Source organism: Pomacea canaliculata, linkage group LG9, assembly GCF_003073045.1.
Source record: "Pomacea canaliculata isolate SZHN2017 linkage group LG9, ASM307304v1, whole genome shotgun sequence".
NCBI lineage: Eukaryota > Metazoa > Mollusca > Gastropoda > Architaenioglossa > Ampullariidae > Pomacea > Pomacea canaliculata.
Window position 1 is genome coordinate 18,656,143 of NC_037598.1, and position 24,838 is coordinate 18,680,980.

The following is a 24,838-nucleotide window of genomic DNA, read 5'->3' on the forward strand; positions in this document are numbered from 1 at the left end:
CCTCAACAATACGGCAGATGAGACACAATGTAAGTAAACACCATGTAGTCCATTCCTGGAGTCACGTGACCACATTCACTCGACGGAGTCGTTGTCCCAGAGAGAGATTGTTACTTGGCAGACGAATGAATGAGTGGAGTTCGTAAACAAACTTATAAATTATCAGCGATGATACTTCCGTCACTTACTTGCTAAAAATAAAAGTAAGGTTCATACATTCTGACATGACATTAACCCACGATGGAGGTAGCACACAATTTCTGCCATTAACATTTTTTTGTTATTGGTGGGAGTTCATCGAGATTTTTTCAAATATCAAAAGAGAACGAAACGAGCAGTGCTGATTTCAGGTCGATTTAATTAAAATTAGCTGTAATGCAAAGAACGGGTAGTTTGAACGAAAGCCGACGATCTTGAACTTCTTTACGGAGAAGCTTGAACTGAGTCCACTAGACACGAGGCCGGCAGGAAGAAGAATGAACATCAAAATATTGTCCGCTTGGACACAAAGAGACTTCCGTTCTCACCCCCGAAGTGCACCGGAAGTATAAGTCTGGCCTGTTGGTGACGTCATCGAGGTACAAACCGTCAGCGCGACCCGTGCAGTTGAGGAAGTAGCCGCCATATTCCACTGGTACTTCATACAGGTTGGCGCATCTCCCGAGGACAGGAGAGAACAACTGCGAGGGGAATAAATAATCGAAATGTTACGCCGAACTACTTTCTGTGGAAGGGTAAAAATGGCGGACTGACAATATTTGCCCTCCTGATCCTGTCTGCAAAAATATGAACTTAACAAGAAAATAAACAAATATAAACTCTCTGGAGACTATGGCGTGTAAATTATGTTACTGAAACATTTTCAAGAAAGCTATTTTCCCACTATAATAACAAACGAGCAAATTCTTGAAGTTATATTCGTGGAAGTAGATGGATGTATAAAATAGACTGATCCCTTAACAACTAGTGTTTCCACAAAAAAGAGATCATACATGTGGTATAATTCATAGAGAGCGACATTTTTTCTTTCTGTCTTTCCTTTTTCTTTCTTTCTATTTTTGTTTGATCTTTTCTATCATTAGTTTTTTGTTCTCCGTTCTTCTTTCCTTTTCTCCTATTCGTTTCTTTATTTCTTTCCGTCCCCTTCTTAGTACAGTAGGTACTCATTTGGACGTTATTATAATTATTTTACCATATTTATAATTAATAGTCTGATTTTAATTAATTTACACTATTTCATTTCAAATCGTCGATTCATATTAGTGATGTCTGTGACCTACCCGACGACTGCTCACTCTATCCCCAGGACAGGTGCTAGTGTTCACAAGTCGCTGGTCTTTACAAACAGCAAAATCCGGGGACCACATCCTCAAGCTGTGAACGTTCATACCATCAGCCAGGCCCCGACAGCTGGGTGAGTAGAACTCACAGGGTGTGCAGTGAGAGAACTGGCACTGGTTCTTGGTGTACTCACCTTTTGCAAGAACAAGAAAAACATTATGTTAAAAGATGCCAAGACATAGGATGAAGGGTGCTCACGTGTGACGGGTGAAGCGTGTTCACACTTACTCTCTTTGTCTGGGGTTTGTAGCTTCCTATTCGTAACTTTTGTATCTGAGGACATTTTGAAAATTATAATTGCCCACTAAGGTAGGTCCTTTCTGTTAGTTGTTGTCTTACATTTGCCAAGGGGAAGGAACCTCTGTCCACATTGCACATCTCTGTAGTCCTCACATCGCGAGGTCACCTCACTGAAGAGCTCGGGATAGGGACACTCGTACAGATAGTCTTCTTCCACTTCCCTGTCGTTGGGTCTGTAGTAACGGATGAGAGTTGACCCTCCGGTGCAGTTGTAGTACTGGTGACACTTGCTTGGATGAGCAACCAATGCAGAGGAACACATCTTGGGCATACATTCTGAAAACAACGATTCAATCCTTGCAATCATCGCACAAATACCACTGGGAAAGTAACAATGTAAGACTTATTTATTTATTTGTTAGTTTGTTCGTGTAGTTAATTTATTCAATTATACCTTCTTTTTACAACAATCATTACCACATCACTACTACTACTCCTGTTGTTGCTGGTGCATCTTTGACACAGATACAATCTCAATCCTTCTCAAATGAAATCGCACCCTGCTAGGTGGATGTGATAAAACTATAGAAATCTTGCAATACTACAGTCTTGCCTTTCTTCAGACAAAGGTCAGAAAACCTTTCCCAGCACCAGACACAGATTCCAACGCGGAGGCTGAACACGGTACCCGGGGGACAGGGTCGGTCAGACGGCTGACCATTGACACACTCTATGTAGCGCCTGCAGTCCGTGGGATGTGACATCACCTGGTTGAGAGTCGTGCAGGGAGGGGTCACGGTCTGACCTCGTGTCACAGAGACGACGACGAGAAGCACCCAGACCTTGACAGAAGGCGATGACAGCGACATCGTGGACGACTTCCCAGCTTGTGGACTGTGATACTGTTGTAAGGTCGGATTGGGAAAGATAAAGATTTATAGAATGAGTGAAAACTAGAGATAGTTCATAGGTTATGCTTGAGTGAATGGAAGCCAATGAAGCATGACCATTTGTTATAAAATCATGTTTACCTGTTCTGACAATAAAGTGAGTTGCAACCATGATAGGATCCGTATAATGTTTTGTGATCCACCAAACAAAAACAAACAACAAAAAAATATTTCTGTAATAAGCGGCTGCTCTTGATAGTTTTGTTAGTTTTTGATATGTAATAAAATATTTGATTTCATCATTAACACAATTCAAACTTCTCTGGTAAATAATTGCTGACTTAAAAGGCAAATAACTCTGTGTAATTATCGAGGAGGAAAAAGCTTCTACTCACATCCTTGCAAACAGACGGTTTGGAGAGACAGAAGTCTTCTATTGACTGGTGGAGGACAGTTTGACGACTGAGGACAGTTCGCACGCACCTGATACTTTCACCAGTACAATGTGGTTGTAAATATTTTTTTCAAGGAGTGGCTGAGTGGTTTTTATTGACCTGGAATTGTCGGATAAGCATACAAAAAAAATTCTCTTTGCGTTTATTTGTAGACCAAGGATTAACGAGACCGGGTAGTCAGATCGTAAATAACACCCGGGTGTTTATTCTAAACTCATGTCCACAATGTCTCCCGGACACACACTGAGCAAGTGACACTGTCACGTTACATCCTGGTACGTCAGTGACGACACCGTGACACTGTCACGTGACGTCCTGTTACTTAATGTCAGCGAGGGCACCGTGACACTGTCACAACCTCACCACTCAGCCTTGCCACAGTCACGCCTTCTCTACTCAACACACAACAAGCGATCTGTCAGTGGGTGTGTACAAATAAACACATTATTATCACAATAAACAAACAAACAGTTCATGTTACACACCCCAGGAAAGGCCACCAAGGATGCCGATCATCTCACCTAAATTATTCCCTACAAATCGAACTTTTTAAAAAAATTCTATAATCAAACTAACCAAATACATATACTGATAATTTTCTGAACTCTCACCCGACCATCTCTTCTGGTTGCAGCTAATCAGGTACGGAGATCCGGAAAGTGTTCGTTAGCGTTGACCTTTCATTTGTTTATTTCTGTTTTTTTATAATCGATATTAGGTTTGTGTTGATGGAAAAAGAGATAAGCAGGGAGAGGAAGGTCCTGTATGGTACAGATGAAGCGTTTGAAGAGAAAGTTAACAGTGAAGGGAATAAAAATATGAGAGCAAAGCCTGGGGAAGAAAAAAAGGAGAAATAAAGGCGCAATGAAACAAGATCAACATGCTGATGAGAAAATCACATTAATAGTAGTGAGAGGTTTTATTTTTATTCTATATACGGAATCTCAGGCACTGCTAAAAATATTTTGAATTTAGAGAACTATTTACTGACAGTTTCGGCTAAATTTAGAGTAGGTGTGTCCGATATGGTGTTTATTATTTTCGATATACAAAACACACTGCACGTGACCTGCTGTGTCCATCATGTACAATAAATAAGGAAGATGGAGTTCACTTTGTTTTCTGTTTTCAAGTCCTACAGCATTTAAGAATAATATTCATACAAAAATGCAAACAGTTTTCAAATTTTATTGGCTTCAACAAATACAACAAAAATACAATTTGGCATTATCTCTTTTTTCTGTTTTTCAGTTTATAAGGCTACAGTTCACGATAAATCTAAACAATTGTTTTGCAGGCATTGTTTATAATTCTAACTTCATATTTGTGTATTTTGAATGTAATATTGTGTTATCATTGTCGTTTGCTGCATCTTGAATGAAATAGAGTCACTGCCCCTGAAGCAAAACTCTGGTTAGTGGGATTTTCTTAAATAAGCTTCGTTAATCTGCCGGTGTAATTCCTGTTTTATCTATTCCGAACATATACATACACTGTAGAAAATGTTGCAAAGCATTCAATAAAAACTGCATATGTTTATCATTTTTCAGTTTTATTTGTTTAAACTCAATAACTGTTGTGGTTTTTGTTTTGGGGTAGATCATTGTCATAGAACCAAAACTATAATTTAAAAAAGATTTCAATAGTTTATTACTAAAACTAACAGTGCCTTGATGACTGACAGGCTAGAATCTTACATTTTCAAACATTATTTTTCAAGAGCATTCGGTAAGCAGGAAACAGAGTTTACATCAAGACACTGGCGGTCTCCATACAGAGAGATGTTTGTCTGCAGCCCAAGGTGCACCGGAAGCACGGCTTCTCCTTGCTGCTGACGTCATCGGAGTATAAGCCATCAGGGCGGCCGCTTTAGCTACGAAGATCCTCTGGTATTTCAACCGGGTTTACGCATCTCCCGAGGATTGGCGAGAAAACCTGCAACGAGAACAAGAACATCACAGTTCGAACCCTCGTACACAGTGAGCGATTCATTTCCTTCATTCTTTTTTTTTTGTTTGTTTTTGCCACTCTCTTTTTTCCCTTTTTTAGTTCTTAAGTTCATTCTCCTTCTTCTTTTTTTTTTGTTTTTTTGTTTTTTTGTTTTGTTTTGTTTTGTTTTACATTTTCTCCATTTTATTCTTCGTGATTTTTTGTGTGCACATTATTTTAACTACGATCAATAAATAATATATTTACCAATGTTTTCTCTCGACGTTGTTAAAAGTTTGCATGAGATCTATTATATATTTCTTTCGTGACTTTTTGTGTTTATTTCAAACATCAATTAATCTATTCATTTCTTTATTTATTGATATTCATGTCTGTTAATTACAGTCGTTGTTAGTACTCGAGCTATTTCCTATTCTCGTTTTTAATTACCTCATTACCCTTGATTATGGGGCAGCTGCTGATGTTGACAAGTCGCTGGTTCTCACAAACAACAAAATACGGGGACCACAGTCTGCCTCTGAAGACGTTGACACCATCAGCGAAACCTCGGCAGCTGGGAGCCCGGATGTTGCACTCCACACAGCGAGGCCTGCGGCACTGGTTGGAGGTGTACTCACCTGTCGGAAAAAACATGGCGACACCTTTTAATAGACGAAGTAACTGGAACTAACTCTTAGACAGTATTAAGTGCTGTAACTTAAATAAATATGAAATAATATCCAACAAATCGACACAAGTGTGTATTTGCGTGGTTGTGGTCATGACTACATGAATGTGCCGAACTATGTGACAGTGTAGGAGGACGAAAATAAAATTGATGACTGAGTAAAAAATAAAGTAAACAAGGATGGAAAGAAAGAAGACAATTAAAAGAAGAATTAAAGAGATAACCCATTATAAAATTGAGAAACAATAAAAAATAATACATAAGTAAATTAATCAATTAAAGAAACAAAAAGAAAGACAAGCAGGAAGATTGAGCAAAGAAGAAAGGAAATAAAGAAACAAAGAAAAAAAGCAGAAAGAGTAAGAAAAGGAAGAGCAAGGGAAAGAACTGGAAAGGAAAAAAAAAACAAGAAAGAAAGAGAAAGTAAGTAAAATAATGAAAATGAGAAAGTTAAAGAGAGTAAGACAAAGGAAAAGTAAGAGAATGGGAAATAAGGGAGAGGAAAAGAAAGATAAATGGAAAGAGTAAAGAGAACAGCAAAAATTAGAAGGAGGAAGGGAGCCAAGCGAAACAGCTAGAGAAATAAATAGAGAAAAGAAAAAGACAGAAAAAAGTAAGAAAGAAAAAAAACAAAGAAAAAATATAAGAAGAAAGAATAAAGAAAGTGAAAGGAAGGATAAAAAAAAATTCAAAAATAAAATCAGACATGGACACAGACAATGAAGATGATTGAAAAGTAAATTCACAAGCAGGGAGGGGAAGAGAGAAGTAGTACCTGCCTGCTATAAGTGGGATGGAATTAACAGAAATAGTATACCGTTGTTCACGTGACCTGTTCGTGTTGTGCTGTGTAATGTTTGTGTAATGTTTGTGTAATGTGTAATGGTTGTCTTACACGGGTCCAGGGGAAGGAACTTCTCTCCACACTTCACATCCCTGTAGTCCTCACATCGCAAGGTACCCTCATTAAACAGCTGTGGGTACGGACACTCGTACAGGTAGAAGTCCGGTGAGTCCGGGGCGAGTTGGGAGACAAACCAGGTGAGAGGCGTGTGTCCACTGCAGTTGTAGTACTGGTGACAGTTGGCTGGGTGAGCCAACATCGCAGTGGGGTCCCCTTGCACATCTCCACAACAGACTCTGTCAACAGTCGGACAAAGGCCACAAAACACATTCACTAAAATAAAGTCACAAACATGGAGTGAACTACACTCACACCTTCACATCACTGAGCCAGTCACTAAAGACTAAACTACACCTCGGCCACAACATCATTACAATTTCTAGGATCAGTGTCGGTGGAGTTCAAGGGTCAGTTTGAGAGGACGGCAACCTACCCGGTGGCTTGAGGCAGACGTCAGCAGTCGGGTCCCAGGGGTGGACACAGACTCCAGTACTGAGGCTGAACACGGTATCCGGGGGACAGAATTTTTCAGTCTGTTGACCCCAGACACACTGGATGAAGCGCGTGCAGTTCGTGGGATGTGACAACATTCCGAACACAGACGTGCAGGGACTCGTCAGCTTCTGACCTCGAGCCACAGAGACGATAACGAGGACAACTCCGACGATGACGGAAGGTGATGACAGCGACATTGTCGACGACAACTCAGGCTTGTGAAGTGGAGCGCTGTTGAAAGATCAGTTACATTTCCTTGATTGTTAAATATAATGATTGAGCTACATTTATTCATCCTTCCCATCCAGACTTGGTTATTTATTCAGTTAACATTTCCCTCCATGATGACAGCTATTTATATCCTGCTCACAACTGCATTTTCAAGACCAACTTTCAGTCTTGAGATGGCGAACTGTCAGATGGATGTTGGTATCATTTATCTATCTCACTCAAATATGATGTGTCTGCTTGCTTAGCTCCTGTTTTGCAGTTACGGAGATCAAATAATTTCAGAATTCCAGAAATGGTCTTCGTAACATTTATTATATGTTCAGATATCTCACTGTAGCACGAATATGTATTTATATAACAGTCACAACATCTTACATTGAATCAGTCGATAATGAAGTTGTGAAGTCAGAGCACAACCTTTGACCGAGATCTGAGGACTGAAAAAAGAAAAGGTTTGCTTTATATAAAAGGAAAAATAATTTCAAAGCCGAGGTCCATAGTAGAAGAAGGAGCGACAACTGTGAGAGTGAAGCTGCCTCCGCCAACAAGACGACTGTTAGATGATGAATAGAGAGAACGGGATGGCGAGTAGCGAGACAGAAGGTAGAAAGACAACTGTGAGCTCTGTCAGAAATAATGATAGAGAAACCAGAGTAGAAAGACAGCAACTACCGAGTTCACCTAACGATCAAATCTGGTTGTGTATTAAAAAGCGACTTTTAAAAACAATTTGTACTTCATGCGACCTTACACGAAAACAAGAGGAAAAGAATAACGAAGAATAAAACAGTTTACGTGAATTTTCAATCTCTATATTTACACATTATTGTTTTCAAAAATATTATTCTAGAAAATCATTTGTACAAAAATTTCTGTGTTACTCGTACCGTTGAAGGCAACCTTCTTTCTGAACACTGAACACACTCCTGAACGCACGGAAAACTCCAGGAAAGAGAAAGGGAAGAAAATATATGCACAAGACCAGAAAGGGTGAAGGAGGGCAGAGAGAAGGGCGAGAAATGGAGATCCCTCCCATCTGTGGAGGACAGCAGCTGTTGTCATACCTTTACCTGTACCTGACCCCTGTAGGAGTCATCAACACCTGCAGAATCAGAAAGTTAATTATCGCTCTGTACATCGTATACTCAATAAAACAAGCTGTGGTCAACAACATACATGTGTATGGCGATCAGGTTTTGACAGTAAAGACTTGACGAGGACTAGCTGAGTGTTGACAAGAACTAATTGAGTGTTATCGAGACTAGACGACAACAGATTGAACAAGTAAATTGTCTTCACTATAAAACAATGGACGACAGTTCACGTGCGTTTGAATCCCTTGAAATACAGGTGCAGGTACTCCCCACACCCTCCCACTGAACACATTAATCCTGGCTGATGAAATGAACTCCAGTAGACGAAGAGAGAAAATTTCTTCGACATTCTCACCCGGGGTGGGTCCCAGAGAGAGGGAATGAGTTCACTTCACTCACTAAACGAAATCGTGTCGCGAAGCCGACATTCCGAGCACGTGATGCTGCACACCTTTCACATCCCATGCCACTTGTCTACATGCTCTCACACACACACACATACATACTGTGCACTCAAGCGGGGAGGAGTGTAACCCTGACAAACCTCTGTGTGACCTCAACATTTAACATATAGACAACTTAACTAAGAGTGGCTTTAATCCAAACATGCAATGAACCTACCAAGAGTGAGGAACAGTCTCAAAGTCCATTTGTTTTAATACATAAGTCGGAAATAACATACACGGGTAACAACATACTGACAACCTGGCCTGGTTACAGACCGTAGTCCTGTCCCCCGTATGTATAACATCCTGCTACCTGATCGGTGAAGACTCGATGACACCTCGACCACAACGGTCTCTCCCTCCATAGCTGTGGTTAAGCTTCAATGAATTTAGGTTGTTCTGTTTTGTTTGTTTGTTTTTTTTTTTTTGTTGTTTTTTGTTGTTGTTTTTTTTTGGTTTTGTTTTATTTCAATTCTATTTTAGCTTTAGACAGTGACACCCGCCAGAAGTAGCCACAACTTTGCTCCTTGAAGCTTTTGAGAGCGGGTGCATCTGTGTGTCTGTGGGGGTGTGGGTATTTTGTCTGTGTCTGTGTGTGTGTGTGTGGAAGTACTGTTGTGACAGGTGAGTAAAGTCTGTTTTAGTAACACCTAGAATTACAATAAATTCAGGTGATGTCTATACTGTGTTACGAGTTCTGAAGATCAGAAGCACTGTCCACCTCTAGAAGTTGGTTGATGGCTCATCCATGTAGGGTCATGACCTGTAGTCTGCCTGGTGACATGACCTTAGATTCCATTGAATGTGGATGTCCTGTGGATGGCGATTGCATGTCAAGGTACAAAGCATTGACTGTCTATACTCTAATTGGCCTGTTAATTGTCCTGTGTATTGATGATCAATTTATAATAACCCCAACAACAAAACCAGTGAATGGTGAGTGTAGCCAGTGTAGCCAGTGTAGCCAGTGGTGTGTGATGTTGACAGTGATACAGTGTAACATGTGAGATGAGAGAAAGACACTCCCCTCGACACACTGCAGGTAATGTATCAGACGACAAGCAGGATGTTTGCCTGAGTATTAATGTTTAATCCACTCATCTGTAGAATTATTGCTGACGGGTGTCTGCACTTGACTGATCTCCACTGGTCGATGCTGTTTGTTTGTTTACAAGCCCACGTGACATCGAGGATGTTTAGACAGGTAAGTCTCTCTTTTATGTCTCAGCTCTCTCATTATTAACTTACTATAGTTTCTGTTATCTACACAAGCATCCTACTCACATTAACGCATAAAATATCGAAAATCTGTTGCCATCTAACAAAGATATTAATATTAAGTTTTGACACTTTATTTCACAGCAAATGTAAATAAAGGAAAACAAAGGTATCATCAGAATGTTAGTAACATCAGTCATCATACTCATTTCAAAGTGATGTTTCCCATTATCTCCTACCCACGAGCCACACAGGAAGAAGACCGTTGGTCAAAGTACTGGGTCTCCGGACACAGAGATATTTGTACAAGAGCACCGGAAGTGCACTGGAAGTATAAGTTCGGTTTGCGGGTGACGTCATCCGGGTACAGGCCATCAGGACGACCTCTGCAGTTGAACGGAGAACCGCCATGTTCACTGGGTATCTCATACATGGTCACACACTGTCTGAGGTCAGGCGAGAAAATCTGTAGTGAGAACAGAATGTAGCATGAGAGTAACTAGCAGTCACAACAATTGTTACTGTATCCTTAGTAAATAGTCTCTACATTAGTGTCAGAGCTTTTCCCATGATTAACTATAATTAACATGTGCTATTTAAAATTATGTCATATTTTTATAGGTGTTTGTAGATGTGGGCAAAATGTGTATTGTAAATGATTGCGTTTTATGCGCATTTGACTGTGAAATATCCGAGTACGGGTGCTAGCTGCAATTGCCTTTGAGGATTCAAAATATTGTCTTGTCCTGTCCTGTCCTGTCCTGTCTTGTATTGTAAGCTAAGGTCGGGGGCGAGAGGTCACTCTCGGATCAGGTCACCTTCTACGGAATTTGTCTGTGAAGCGTGCAATAACTTCTATCGGACAGTTTTCACATTCCCTTCTTCAGAATGGAGTAACAGTAATAGAGACAAAACACAGCGATTTCTTGATAGCCTCGAAGCCATTGAATTAAATGTATCAAACATCACGACATACTCTTTCACAAACCGAGCATTTCAATGAGCAAACAGACTCACTCACTGCCGAGTGCTTTCCCTTTAAGCAATTTGTGTCCATCCACCCAACTCTGTAGTGTAATGTGTTGTGCTGGTCATGTGACAGTCTAGGGCAGTCTATTACAACATCAGTCTTTTGAGGGACGGTACCCAATATTTATAAGTCATTTCGTCAGATTTAAAAACGCAATAGACGATATCTTCTCATACGAAAAGAATAAGGTTTTTTTTACGATTTTTTACATTCAGTGAGATTTACTTCATCTTTTCTGTCTTTTTCATTTTGTCGCAACTTTATTCCTTTGTTTGTTTAATCTTTTTGCTTAACCCATTATTTTCTTCTAATTCTTATTTGTTTTTCTTTCTATTTTTTCCTTTCCTTTCTTCTAGATTGTTTTTGCTTCCACGTTAATTATGAAAATGAGTTGAATTAGGTTCTAGAACTATTTTTTCCTTAATGAAAAAGAAGAAAACTAAATAAGTACCTGACTCATGTTCAGTCTTGTATCAGCTGAGCAGACACCGTCGCTAACGATTCGCTGATCCTCGCAAACGATGAAGGACGAGGTCCACTCCTTGCCCGTGTAGACATTCCTGCCATCAGACAGACCGCGGCAGCTGGGTATTGAACACGGAAAGCAGAAAGCTGGTCTCTGGCAGGTGTGTGCGGTGTACTCACCTGGACAATGGTCGCACTTGTAAACAACACTTCAGTCGACTATTAATTAGAGATTAGACTAAAATTGCTCGTAAGAAAGAATGCCCAGCTGAATGGATTTCAAAATTTTATATTTTCTAAAAACTAATCTTTGTATTTATAAATATCTGCCCTTGTTGCCTGATAATTTATGTTTATTCCTGGTGAGCGTTCGTTTTGCAGCTGCGTGCTTTAGTAATTAATTAATTAAGTTGTGCACTTGTCACGCGCAGCATTACGACTGAGGCAGGTCGCACTGTGTGGGCTGACCAGTAATGATAAAAAGAAGACAATGGAAGATGAGGCACACTGAACAGATGCGAAGACACTTGCATGGAACCTCATCTCGAATAAATGAATAAATGAATACAAGAGATGCTGGAAACAAAACGAGAACCTGAGAACGGATATCAAAATTAGAAATGATGAGCTAGCTAAAACCTTAATTTAAATCCATAACCGCTATCAGTCTCTCAATAAGATGTTGGTCTTACATTTGTCCAGAGGCTGCTGTCTCACTCCACACTGCACATTGCGGTAATCATCACACTGCAAGGTGATTTCATTGAACACCTGCGGATAAACACACTCGAACCTGTACAGGGCTTCTGAGCCCGGAAGTAGTACTGGGGGATACCTGATGAGAAAGGAGTACCCGGTGCAGTTATAGTACTGGTGGCAACTGGTTGGGTGAGGGAACACTGCTGTAGGGTACTTCGTGCATATCTCGAACACGGAATCTGAAAAACATATTGTTTACAAACAATTTAAAATACATTGATTGATTGATGGATTGATTGATTGAGTGATTGATTGATTCTTAATTAAATTAGTCAACAAATGGCTACGTAAGACAAACCTAACCTTCTTTTCTAGGACAGAGGTCGGCATTGGTGTCCCAGGGGAAGACACAGTCGTCCAGAAGGGAGCTGAACACTCTGTCCGTGGGGCAGCGCCGCTGCACCGGCTGACCCCCGACACACTCGATGTACCCGCTGCAGTCCGTGGGGTGGGGCAGGACTCCGAACAGAGACGTGCAGATGCTCTGCCCCTGTACAAGGGACAAGAAAAGAGAAGCTCCGACGATGTGAAAAGGTGATGCCAGGGACATTATGGACGACAAAACAGGCTTGTGCACTGTAGCTCTGTTGACAAAATGAAAGTGATGTAAACATGAGGTTTTACAATAATGAAAGCTTGCCACACAAGATATGGAGAAAATGTTCTCAGCATCCTTCACTTTCGTGAAGACATATCAAAGAAGAACATCTTTGTTGTTGACACGAATGAAATTCGACTGACTTGTGACATAATTAAATTAATGGAGATATATTCTCTTCCATCTCTTATTACCTAATTCACATGAGCACAGTTTACGGCCGTTAATGGCAAGACAATGTTGCCATACTCACATTCGTTCAAAGTTTGCAGATGGAGAGGACTCTTGCCGGCAGACACCAGCACCTTCTTATATAGTCACACATGTAGGAAGTGTTTGGCTTTGTTGACTTTTGCCAGGAGTGTCTGCATGGATGTTTACCTGGCTGGCGATTAGTCGCCCGGATGTAAAGCTAATGTTATTGAAGATGACGGCTAATGTCAACAACTGCTTGAGAAGTTAGTGTCATGATGACTTTAACATTGGGGGGAGGGTAATTTAGTCTGTAGTGTGTCTAGGTGTGTTGTGCGTCACAAACGCTGTTCAACGGTCCTCGAGTTTTTCTATTTTCTCTGTCCTCTCCAGCCTGTACATTCTCATTCTTCTATACCTTCACTATCTAGGACACTTTTTAACCTCTCGCCTCATCAGGGGAGGCAGGACGACCAGCTGCTTACACTTGGGTGTCTCCCCCTGGCGATGGCTGCAGAGCATCGGAAGTGCTAGTCACGTGACACAGTTAGCGCTGTTCTGGGGATGTCCGTGTAAATACTTGTGTTTACCTAACTAGACACCGTTCTTCAGGGGCAGAATGTAGCCTCCAAGGGGCTGTAATTAAAAAAGCGAAATAAAAATAGTAGATGTCACATCTAGATGTGTGACACTCTGGATGATGACGATGTCAACGTGTTATGTTGCATATCACGTTGGAACATAATTTATGTCGCTGGCTTTGCGCTGCTTCCCTGGCATCCTCATTAGATATTATGGTTTTCTGAGAGGAACTTTGCAGTCAACCAGCAGGAAAAACAAAAGATGACCAGGGTCTGTTTGGTCCGTCCTGAGACCGGCATTGTGGTCTGGACAGGAGGACAGGAGGATTTACAGCCTCGCTTACAGTTTGTAACGGTCATCACCTGACCAGTCATCACTCACTGCACACTACATTCATTGCTCTTGTAACCGTCACCTTGTTGTTGTTGTCTGCAGTCTTGTGCGGTCCTTCTGACACGATATCACTAACACTCTTGAAAATAATGCCATCCTTTATAAAGTGACTGAAGGCTGCACTCCCACACTCAGACTAGAACAAAGTCTTGAAGACATCGTAAGATAGAATTTGTATTTCTTTTATTAAATACTTTTAGTTTCGGTTAAATGCAGATATTAGAAAAAAATACGCTAAGCGTACAACACCTGACTATGTTCATCAGTGGATTGAAAAAAGAAGACTGAGATATGTAAAATATTCCATAAACAGTTTCTCTATATTGTAAATAATTTGTCCAATATATATGACTAGTCTTCACTCTAAATTTTGTTTTAAAAAAACAACAAACACACTTAATATCACTAATGCCGGTGTTTCCAGAAATCATAATAGTAGTTCAGGCCTATAACTCCTTCATGGATACTTTAATGTTCTCTTCCAACTAATTGAGAACCAAACAGGTAGAGTTATGAAGAAAATGTATAATAAGAACAAAAAACAGTATAACAACGCCTGAACACAGCAGCACAAGTAAAACAGACCAGTCAAGTACAGCGATTTGTACTTATCATCACGTGACATTCATTCAATGAAATGATTGTACTGGAGGCAACGAACATTTAACAAACATTGAGGATTTCCGGTGATGTGATATTGTGTCGGCTCAGTAGTGAGGTCTGTAGAGACCAGCTACCTGCAGTCACGTGGGGTCATCTAGACTATGCAGGAAGATGTTTGTTGATAAAAGCGCTGACCATCTGGACACAGATAGATCCTCGTCTGTACCCCAGAGTCACACCGGAAGTAGAGGTTTGGTCTGTTGGTGACGTCATCAGAGTACAAGCCATCAGGACGGCCTGTGCAGTTGAGAAAGTAGCCACCATGCTCCACAGGTATTCCATACAAATTCTGGCATTCTCTACGAACTGGCGAGAAAAGCTGAAACGAGAACCACATCGTCAGACTTCCGGCCTGGAATTCTTTCCGCGTGAGTAAACAAATGACTAATAGTATTTACACATACAAACTAACAATACCCAACCAAGAATAAACGAATGCTTTTTTTGGAGACATTGTTATGCAAATTACTTATTAATATGTTTTGATGGAAATGATTTAAATTATTCAGTTAAGTGGCAAATTATGGAGCTATGATAAACAAATAGACAGTGTAGTAAGGACATGGAAGTGAAATAACGTCTAGAACACTGTGGTCTTGCAGAGCAATGTCTTTTCCTTCGTGAAGAACTTACCTTCGAGGACTGTAGTTTTTAAAAGTAATTTGTTTCTCTATTTCTGCTTTCTTTTTTTTTTTTTTGTTTATTGCTTAAGTTACACTTTTCTTTCCATCACCACACTTTATTTCCTAAGGTTATAGGTTAGACCTACTCGTTATGATGCATCTGAGCAATATTTCGTCTTTGAAAATAGGTTTTGATTGTAGACCTAACTGCTATGAGTTACCTGAGCAATGGCCAGTCTTTCATCTCTAGGACAGGTACTGGTGTTGACAAGTCGCTGGTCCTGACAGACAGCGAAGTAGGGGGTCCACTCTCTGCCCCTGTAGACGTTGGGGCCATCAGGCAGGTCCTTGCAGCTCGGCGAGTGCACGTCGCATGGGATGCAGTGGGAAACTTTCTGGCACTGGTACCGAGTGTACTCACCTGTAAACACAAGTAACATGGAGGCCTGAGCAACAATATATCATTGAGGAAAGTAAAAAAATACCCAAAAGGATAAACGAAAGAGAGAGAGAGAAAGCAAAAAAGACAGACGGACAGAAATGATCAAACTGAGTCACGCAGACACGTAGACCATCAGCCGTCCAGACAGGCAGGCAGACAGAATGAATAAGGAAAGGTAGATACACAACAACAAGAATATGTTGAGAAAAAAGGGACAAATGAAGGAGCAAATTAATGAATAAATAGATGGAGGTATTGTTTTAAACAGCTTAGCAAGTGTGTATTTTATATCAGTGCGACATCAGTAGGGATGATTGTCATTGTAAAGACATGAAGGTTTTTGTCATCTCTGAGCGCACTTCAGTAACAAGCTTCTCTTACATTTGTCCACGGGTTCAAATCTCTCTCCACACTGCACTTGTCCGTAGTCCTCACATTGCAAGGTGTTCTTGTTGAAAAGTTGAGGATAGGTGCACTCGTACAGGTAAAAGTTTGCAGAGTCCGGGTCAGGCCGCGAAGGGTAGTAGATGAGGTAAGAGTTTCCACTGCAGTTGTAGTACTGATGGCAGTTGCTTGGGTGAGCGAACACTGCAGTGGGGTACCTCGAACACAGCTCGGGCACAGAATCTGTAAACATTGTAAACCAGTTTATGTTTACCAACAAATGCATATTTTTCATCTTATTTGTTACTTGTTACTTCTGTTTTTTTCTTCTCGAAGCCGTTGTGGTCGAGATATGACAAGACTAAAACTTACCCTGTGACTTGGCGCAGACGTCAGCAGTCTTGTTCCAGGGGTGGACACAGACTTGAGCACGGAAGCTGAACACGGAACCCGGCGCACAGGGTTGGTCAACCGGTTGACCCCAGACACACTGGATGAAGTGCCTGCAGTCCGAGGGATGTGAGAACAGTCCGAACAGAGAGGTGCAGGGACTCCTCACGGTCTGACCTCGTGCTACAGCGACGATAACGAGGACAACTCCGACGATGACGGAAGGTGATGACAGCAACATTGTCGACGAAAACTCAGGCTTGTTAAGTGGAACGCTGTTGAAAGTTATATTAAAGTTACATTAAAGTGTTCATATCCATTTGTTTAGCAAGTTATATCATTCATTGCCATCAGACACGAGACCCAATCACCGCAGGACAGGACGAGGTGCTGTCACTGTGGAGATGTTGAAAGTGTGACTATATCTGGAGTGATTAAATTATACAGTGTACATCGTCATTGTCGCAGGAGTGCTTGTTTGGGGTAGGGTGCATCGCCGACAGTTCTGTTCCATCCACCCGGTACCCACTTCTCTTGTCCACACCTGGCCGCCACGTGAGCGAGTGGAGTAACCGTTGGGTGGGTGACGTAGTACCCGAGGTTTGTGTTTAAACAGCGGGCACAGCTCACGGGGGTCGTTTTTTCCATTTTAATTATTTAGAGTACGGCAAAAGTACCTGTGCACCGTGAAGGTGTTCTAGTCCGCTGTACCTCAAAATCCCTTTTGTCTCTCCTTAGTAATCATTAACTTAGAGACTCAGAGCACGTGTTTGTCCTGATGTATGAACGATATAGACAAGAGCTAGAATTGCAGTGGACATTGTCTACTTGCCAGTTATAAATCCTATTATTATGTGGAAGTAAATTAAGTGAAGATATGACAAAAACTTTTTCTCAAGAAATATCTAACTGCAATTTTAGTTTGTGTAGCGGAACAGGTTGACTAATTGTTTACATATCATTTTAACTCTACGAGCCATTTACTCTCTTCTTCCGTTCAACATCCGACGGCTGTAATGTAAGCTATCCTGGGGATAAAATTTTGATAAATATATACTCACATAGTTTCAAACCGATGGCTGGGAAATTAAGATTTGTTGGTCGAAGGCAACTGTACAAGTGGGGACACTTTCATCCTACCTTATATATACCTGAACTAAAAAGAAAAAGACTTTGATTGCGTGGGTCCCACGGAGTCAGGTGGGTCGCTTGTAAATACCTTTACAGTCATATCCGGGTGAGTCTTTTGTCCACGGAGTGTCTCTCATCCGGATCTGTAGCCCACGCATCAGTGTCTTGAATTCATAAAAGATCAGGTATTTGTGGATTCGGTGTCAATGGGTCGTAAATAATAGATGTTTACTCCTAATTGCAAGCAGGCAATGCCATCTGAACTTGCCGGCTACTCAACAAAACCAGTAATCGCGCACCTACCTGTCTGTACCTGTCAGGTGAGATCCTGTTTCCCCTGCCATTGGCTTGAATGGTGTAAATGCACGACATTCTCACTCATTTATTTCAGCCACACCACTATGAACTCTGACCTAACAAAAAAATAAATAAATACTGGGGCAACATTTTCACATCCTCTAATGTCTCCACCTTCTCTTAGCCTCCGTCAGGCTTGAGTGAATCTGGGTTAGTCCCTCGTCTGTTCGCTCTGCGTATAATGAATACAATCCCTATATCTAATACCGTTTGGATGCTCCTCAAAGACTCTTACACAGTTACTAAGAAATTTAAGTATTCGTTCTCTGAAATCTGTTTTTTTTTTCCCCCAAACGGATCTTTATTTTTTTATCTCCCCTTCCCCCATCTCTTTCTAGCACACTATTTTTTAAGAGAAACAAAATATCCGTTCATCTTTATGTACAGTTACATTATTTATTTGTATAAAAGAAAAGAAAATATAATAAAAGAAACTTATTTACCAGAGATTGCATGCCGTTCACACGAAGACATTTCCAGGTTACTCTTGCGTTCACCTGTGACTATTATATTACCTGACCCATCAGTACACATAGGTCATCAAGACAGATCAGTTTGTCTTAGTTTTTTTTTCTCAGTGCTGTTTCCAGGACATAATAATCATGTGTTAGATACAACAAACTAAAACAAAAGCCACAGAGACTTGTTGCAGTTCATTAGGAAGGCTTAAATGATGATGCTTATTGTTTATTGTTTCTGTTTACTTTCACAGCTCTTTGTCTTTCAGCAACAATATTTCTAACAAATAAGAAAAGAATGCAAAAGAGTGTACGTAGTGTATGTAGAATAAATAGTAGATGTAAACTAACTGTGGTCGCATTCTATGTGTGTAGAGTGCAGTTATTCAATTAAAGTCTGTCACTGTCGACGTTGGAAGTTGTTGTTTGCTATGATGTAGAAGTTCACACCATCAGGTATACCTATATACATATATGTCCCTAGAGACCAGGGATGGCGTGGCTTCTACCTGGGACTGGTTTCAGGTATGTCCATTTGTCGGCAAAACAAACAAGACTGCGCGTGAAGACCTAAAGGTAGGTTAAACGACAGTTTGTAAAGGATAATATGTTCTATAAATAAATGAAGTAAACAGATGGGCAGGAGGGCTGTCCCGGGGGATGACGCGGTGTCCGCCAGGTATGTAAACAGCGGCTGCAGTCAGTGGGATGGCAGAGGACTGACACAAGACTCGCAGGTCTCTGCCCCTGTCCACGAACAACTGTAACGATGACGACGCAAAGGACGATGACAGTTACATCGTTGATGACAAAGCTATAACTGTAACTAGCTGAGCTTGGCTAAGGTAAGCCTAGTATGAGCATCGCTATTCGCTAGTAAGCATCTTTCAGGTATAAAGTATTAGCGGAACTAACAAGGTCCGGTGAAAACTGCAGAGTTCCACCTGTAACAAGTTGTAGGAGGTCGTATTGTGTATCAGTCTCGTGTCTGACCTCCGTGTGTGCGTGAAGCTGCATCACAATGGCGGTCGGAAATCTGTGAACAACGAAAGGATGACATTGTGGTTCTACCATCCGATGGACGAGGTGTGTTGTCAACGTTGTCGTGCAGCTTCTTCAACACTGGACTTTCTCCGGACTTCCTCCGTCCTGACCGCTGTCTAACATCAACTGCTGCTGTCACTTCAGCTGAGTGTCAAACGTCTCCATTGTTCATCTTAACTACAGCTGAGCATCACCATTCTCAATTTTTAGTTAACAATCAACCTATTGTTTACTCTGTAGGTAACAAACCTAATACTCAACCTTATTGTTTACTCTGTACTCAACAGTTGCAGGGATCTCGTCCTACTCAAGCTTTGTCGCCCCACAAGAAGTGGGTTCTAAAAGGTAGCATAGTCTGAAGTGTTCTACTTGCGCAGGGTGGGCAACCTTTCTAGAGTCATTTTGATATTTATTACATTGTTGTGGAACATACACAGTTCTCTACCTAAACATCAGCCTGCTCTATGTGATGAAGCTGTGGTTTGTTACAGTGTGTCAACACTTTTACAACCTGTGCAATCCCAGCCTGCCCCTGATGTCCTCTGTCACCACTGCTCTTGTGTGAAGCACAGCGAAATAACTGTTTGATGTCTATAGGGCAAAATTATGTTTATACAGTGGTACCTCGACATACGAGTGCCCTAACATACGAGTGTTTTGAGGTACGAGCCGCCGAGCGAGTGATATTTTGCTTCGAGATGAGAGCAAGATTTGAGATACGAGGAATCGCACACTACACCGCTGCACACGACCCAAACATGCGGGGCGGATGTTGGTGTCGTGTGCAGCGTCTAACAGTTTCTCCCACCTCAGACTAAACCTCAGTCTGTGTGCTTGTTTCCCTCGTACGTGTTCGAAGCATTTTTGATAAGTTGGGTTCGCGTGTTTTGCTTTTTGTACATTTACAAAATATTGTCACATTTATTTTTATAACCATGGGTCAGAAGAAGAAGATGATGTCTATTGAATTAAAGCGTGAAATCATAGAAAAACATGAGCAAGGTGTGCGAGTAATTGCCTGGCGAGGACGTACGGGTGTAGCACATCAATGATATGTACAGTGTTCCCTCGCTACTTCGCGGTTCATCTATCGCGGATTCACTACTTCGCGGTTTTTTTTGAGTGAAGTATCGATAGATACTTCCGCGCTTCTACAAAATACCAAAGATATTTCAACAGGAAAAAGGCAAAAAATGTAGCTATATTGTATTTCTATTAAAATACCATGGTTATTTTGTAGATAGAAAGAAAGAAATAATTGTGTATGAGAAATCCATTGCTATGCGTAAGCGACGAGCCATGATTGTTATCTCCCATCTCGCAGCCAGTTCGCATCAGTTTTTTTGGGTTTCTCTGAGTAAAGTTATAATTTTTTTACACTAGTTTGTTATTGTACTGTATTAATACCATGATTAATATATTACTTTACACTCACATGATATTGTTTTACATGTATATATTATTATTGCATGTATGTCCCTATTTCGCGGAAATTCGTTTATCGCGGCTGATCATAGCACCTATCCCCCGCGATAAACGAGGGAACACTGTACTGTGCTTAAACAGAAGGAGTTGATAAAGGTCGTGCATCGGAGTTGTTCAACGAAACTTGCCTAACTCATTTCCGCAATATCCTGAAAGGGAGGAAGAAACAAACCTCCTTGGGCAGTTTTTTTAAACGATCTGCAGGTGAAAATGAGCAGGGAAAAAAGCGAAGACCATGCAGTGACGAAAATTAAGCACTTCCGTAAGCACTTGACTTTTTCTTTTATTATGTTTTTATAGAATATGTATTTGTTATTTATAAATTAATGTTTCTTCTTGTAAATACATTTTCTTATTCAAAAACACTTAACAAAAACAACTGAGGTGGTGTTTTGGGAGCTGGAACGGATTAATGGCATTTCCATTAATTTCAGTGGGGAAAATTGTTTTGAGATACGAGCAAGGTTACGGTACGAATTAAACTCGTATGTCGAGGTACCACTGTAATTAGAAATTTTCTAGAGGAGACAAAGACAAAACCTTTTTATCTGTTTTTTTTTTTTTTTTTTTCCTAAAGTACAATTATAGTTTACAGTTATTTAGTGAAAGTAGTAAAAGAGGACTATTATTTCAGTATACACATACCTTTTTGTGATAGAGGAGTTCGTCGCATTGATGTTTCTACATGCTACACACGCATAAATACTTGTACAATGTACATGCACAGACAAACCCATTGCTGTCTCTCCGTCTATTGCCTGCCTGGGTCTGAACTGGGTCTGAATGTCTTTCAATATCAGTCTAATAATTATCACAACACTTCAGCACTTGAAGCTAAACAGTCTTCCAATGCAATTATATCTGCGGCCTACACACTGACACTGTTTCACTCACAATAAAGCAAACCTGGCAAACTTACTCTAACAGCTTTATGGAATTTCTTCTCTCTCTAGTTCATGCACATAGTCTCTCTCACGCTTGAATGTGTTATGTACATTTTATATTACTGGCTTTGCGCTGCTTCCCTGGCATCCTCATTAGATATTATGGTTTTCTGAGAGGAACTTTGCAGTCAAACAGCAGGAAAAACAAACAAAAAAACCGACGAGGGTCTATTTGGTCCGTCCTTAGACCGGCATTGTGGTATGGACAGGAGGATTCCAGCCTCGCTTACAGTTTGTAACGGTCATCACCTGATCTGTCATCACTCACTGCACGCTACATTCATTGCTCTTCTTGTAACCGTCACTTTGTTGTTATTGTCTGCAGTCTTGTGCGTCCTTCTGACACGATATCACTAACACTAGTACACATCCTTGAAAATAATACCATCCTGTATAAAGTGACTGAAGGATGCATGCACTCCCACACTCAGACTAGAGCAAAGTCTTGAAGACATCGTAAATAGAATTTGTACTTCTTTTATTACATACTTTTCTGTTAGTTTCCGTTAAATGCAGATATCAGAAAAAATTCGTTAAGCATACAACATCCGACTATGTTTATCGTTGGATTGAAAAAAAGAAGGCTGAGATCAGTAAAAGATTCAATTAACAGTCCCTCTATAGTTTAAATAGTTTTTCCAATATATATTCCTAGTCTTCACGCTACATTTTGTTAAAATAACTCACACTTAATATCGATAAGTTTCCAGTATATCGATGAGTCTCCAATAATCATAACAGTAGTCCAGGCCTATAACTCCTTCAAGGATACTTTAATGTGCTCTTCCAACTACTTGAGAACCAAAAAGGTAGAGTTATGAAGAAAATGTATAATAAGAACAGAAAACAGTATAACAACGCCTGAACACAAGTAGAACAGACCAGTCAAGTGCAGAGATTAGTACTTTTCATCACGTGACATTCATTCAATGAAATGATTGTACTGGAGGCAACGAACATTTAACAAAGATTGTGGATTTCCGGTGATGAGATGTTGTGTGGTCTCAGTATGGAGACGGTCTTAGAGACCTGCAGTCACGTGGGGTCGTCTACACAAGTGATGTGCAGGAAGATGTTTGCTGATAAAAGCGCTGACCGTCTGGACACAGATAGATCCTCGTCTGTACCCCAGAATCACACCGGAAGTAGAGGTTTGGTCTGTTGGTGACGTCATCAGAGTACAAGCCATCAGGACGGCCTGTGCAGTTGAGAAAGTAGCCACCATGCTCCACAGGTATTCCATACAAATTCTGGCATTCTCTACGAACTGGCGAGAAAAGCTGAAACGAGAACCACATCGTCAGACTTCCGGCGTGGGATTTTCTTCGCGTGAGTACATAAATGACTAACAGTGTTTACACATACAAACTAACCAAGAGTAAACGAGTGCTATTTTTGGAGACATTGTTATGCAAATTACCTATTAATATGTTTTGATGGAAATAATTTAAATTATTCAGTTAAATGGCAAATGATGGAGCTATGATAAACAAACAGACAGTGTAGTAAGGACATGGAAGTGAAATAATGTCTGTCGTGTAGAACACTGTCGTCCTGCCAAGCAATGTCCTTTCCATCGTGAAGAACTCACCTTCGAGGACTGTAGCTTCTAAACTTAATTTGTTTCTCTATTTTTCTTTCTTTGCTTTATTTTTGTTTATTCCTTAAGTTACACTTTTCTTTCCATCACCATACTTTATTTTCTAAGGTTATAGGTTAGACCTACTCGTTATGATGCATCTGAGCAATGTTTCGTCTTTAAAAATAGGTTTTGACTGTAGACCAAATGATGAGTTACCCGAGCAACGTTCAGGATTTCATCTCTAGGACAGGTACTGGTGTTGACAAGTCGCTGGTCCTGACAGATAGAGAAGTAGGGAGTCCACTCTCTGCCCCTGTAGACGTCGGGGCCATCAGGCAGGTCCTTGCAGCTCGGCGAGTACACGTTGCATGGGATGCAGTTGGGCCCCCGGCACTGATACTGAATGTACTCACCTGTAGACACAGGTAACATGGAGGTATGAGCAACAATATATCATTCAGGAAAGTAAAAAATACCCAAAAGGATAAACGAAAGAGAGAGAGAACGCAAAAAAGACAGATGAACAGAAATGATCAAACTGAATCACGCAGACACGTAGACAGACACCAGTCCAGACAGGCAGGCAGACAGAATGAATAAGGAAAGGTAGATACAAAACAACAAGAATATGTTGAGAAAAAAAGGGACAAATGAAGGAGCAAATTAATGAATAAATAAATAGAGGTATTATTTTAAAAATTTCAGCAAGTGTTTTATATCTAGTATTTTATATCAGTGCGACATCAATAGGGATGAGTGTTATTGTAAAGACATCAAGGTTTTTGTCATCTCTGAGCGCACATCAGTAACAAGCTTCTCTTACATTTGTCCACGGGTTCAAATCTCTCTCCACACTGCACTTGTCTGTAGTCCTCACACCGCAAGGTGTTCTTGTTGAAAAGCTGAGGATAGGTGCACTCGTACAGGTAAAAGTTTGCAGAGTCCGGGTCAGGCCGCGAGGGGTAGAGGTTCGAGTTTCCACTACAGTTGTAGTACTGATGGCAGTTGCTTGGGTGAGGCAGAAATGTTGTGGGGTTTCTCGAACACTGCTCGGCCACGGGATCTGTAAACATTGTACAGTTTACATTTAGCAACAACTGCATTTTTCTCTCTTTTTTTTCCTTATTTGTTACTTGTTACTTCTGTTTTTTTCTTCTCGAAGCCGTTGTGGTCGAGATATGACACCCCAGCAAAACTAAAACTTACCCAGTGGCCTAATCGTGCCGCAGGCGTCAGCAGTCGGGTCCCAGGGGTGGACACAGACTTGAGTACGGACGCTGAACACGGTAGCCGGGGCACAGGGTTGGTCAACCGGTTGACCCCAGACACACTGGATGAAGTGCTTGCAGTCCGTGGGATGTGAGAACAGTCCGAACAGAGATGTG

The 24,838-nt window shown here is 40.9% G+C and overlaps 3 protein-coding genes across 4 annotated transcripts; all 3 read right to left on the reverse strand.

Moving 5' to 3' along the window:
- Positions 1 to 340: 340 nt before the first annotated feature.
- LOC112572217 lies at positions 341 to 2,967 on the reverse strand. Its single transcript, XM_025251790.1, has 5 exons — positions 2,867 to 2,967; positions 2,195 to 2,483; positions 1,681 to 1,917; positions 1,281 to 1,474; positions 341 to 680 (listed from the first exon to the last, which is right to left on the reverse strand). Exons 2-5 carry the CDS (start codon positions 2,448 to 2,450, stop codon positions 450 to 452), a joined length of 918 nt encoding a protein of 305 aa, XP_025107575.1. The 5' UTR covers positions 2,451 to 2,483; positions 2,867 to 2,967; the 3' UTR covers positions 341 to 449.
- Positions 2,968 to 4,514: 1,547 nt separating this feature from the next.
- Positions 4,515 to 24,526, reverse strand: LOC112572218. The gene is made up of 15 exons (XM_025251791.1): positions 24,277 to 24,526; positions 23,670 to 23,866; positions 22,922 to 23,151; positions 16,630 to 16,727; positions 16,060 to 16,305; positions 15,458 to 15,657; positions 14,780 to 14,932; positions 12,489 to 12,675; positions 12,119 to 12,379; positions 11,413 to 11,606; positions 10,168 to 10,397; positions 7,000 to 7,173; positions 6,439 to 6,761; positions 5,306 to 5,493; positions 4,515 to 4,861 (listed from the first exon to the last, which is right to left on the reverse strand). The coding sequence occupies exons 1-15, from the start codon at positions 24,524 to 24,526 to the stop codon at positions 4,796 to 4,798; spliced, it is 2,997 nt and encodes a 998-aa protein (XP_025107576.1). The 3' UTR covers positions 4,515 to 4,795.
- LOC112572068 lies at positions 14,132 to 17,942 on the reverse strand. Of its 2 annotated transcripts, none has more exons than XM_025251590.1 (5): positions 17,887 to 17,942; positions 16,435 to 16,727; positions 16,060 to 16,305; positions 15,458 to 15,657; positions 14,132 to 14,932 (listed from the first exon to the last, which is right to left on the reverse strand). In XM_025251590.1, the coding sequence occupies exons 1-5, from the start codon at positions 17,925 to 17,927 to the stop codon at positions 14,708 to 14,710; spliced, it is 1,005 nt and encodes a 334-aa protein (XP_025107375.1). In that variant the 5' UTR covers positions 17,928 to 17,942; the 3' UTR covers positions 14,132 to 14,707. The 2 variants fall into 2 exon arrangements, with proteins under 2 accessions (XP_025107375.1, XP_025107376.1); XM_025251591.1 differs by lacking the exon at positions 17,887 to 17,942 and adding an exon at positions 17,514 to 17,778.
- Positions 24,527 to 24,838: the final 312 nt, after the last annotated feature.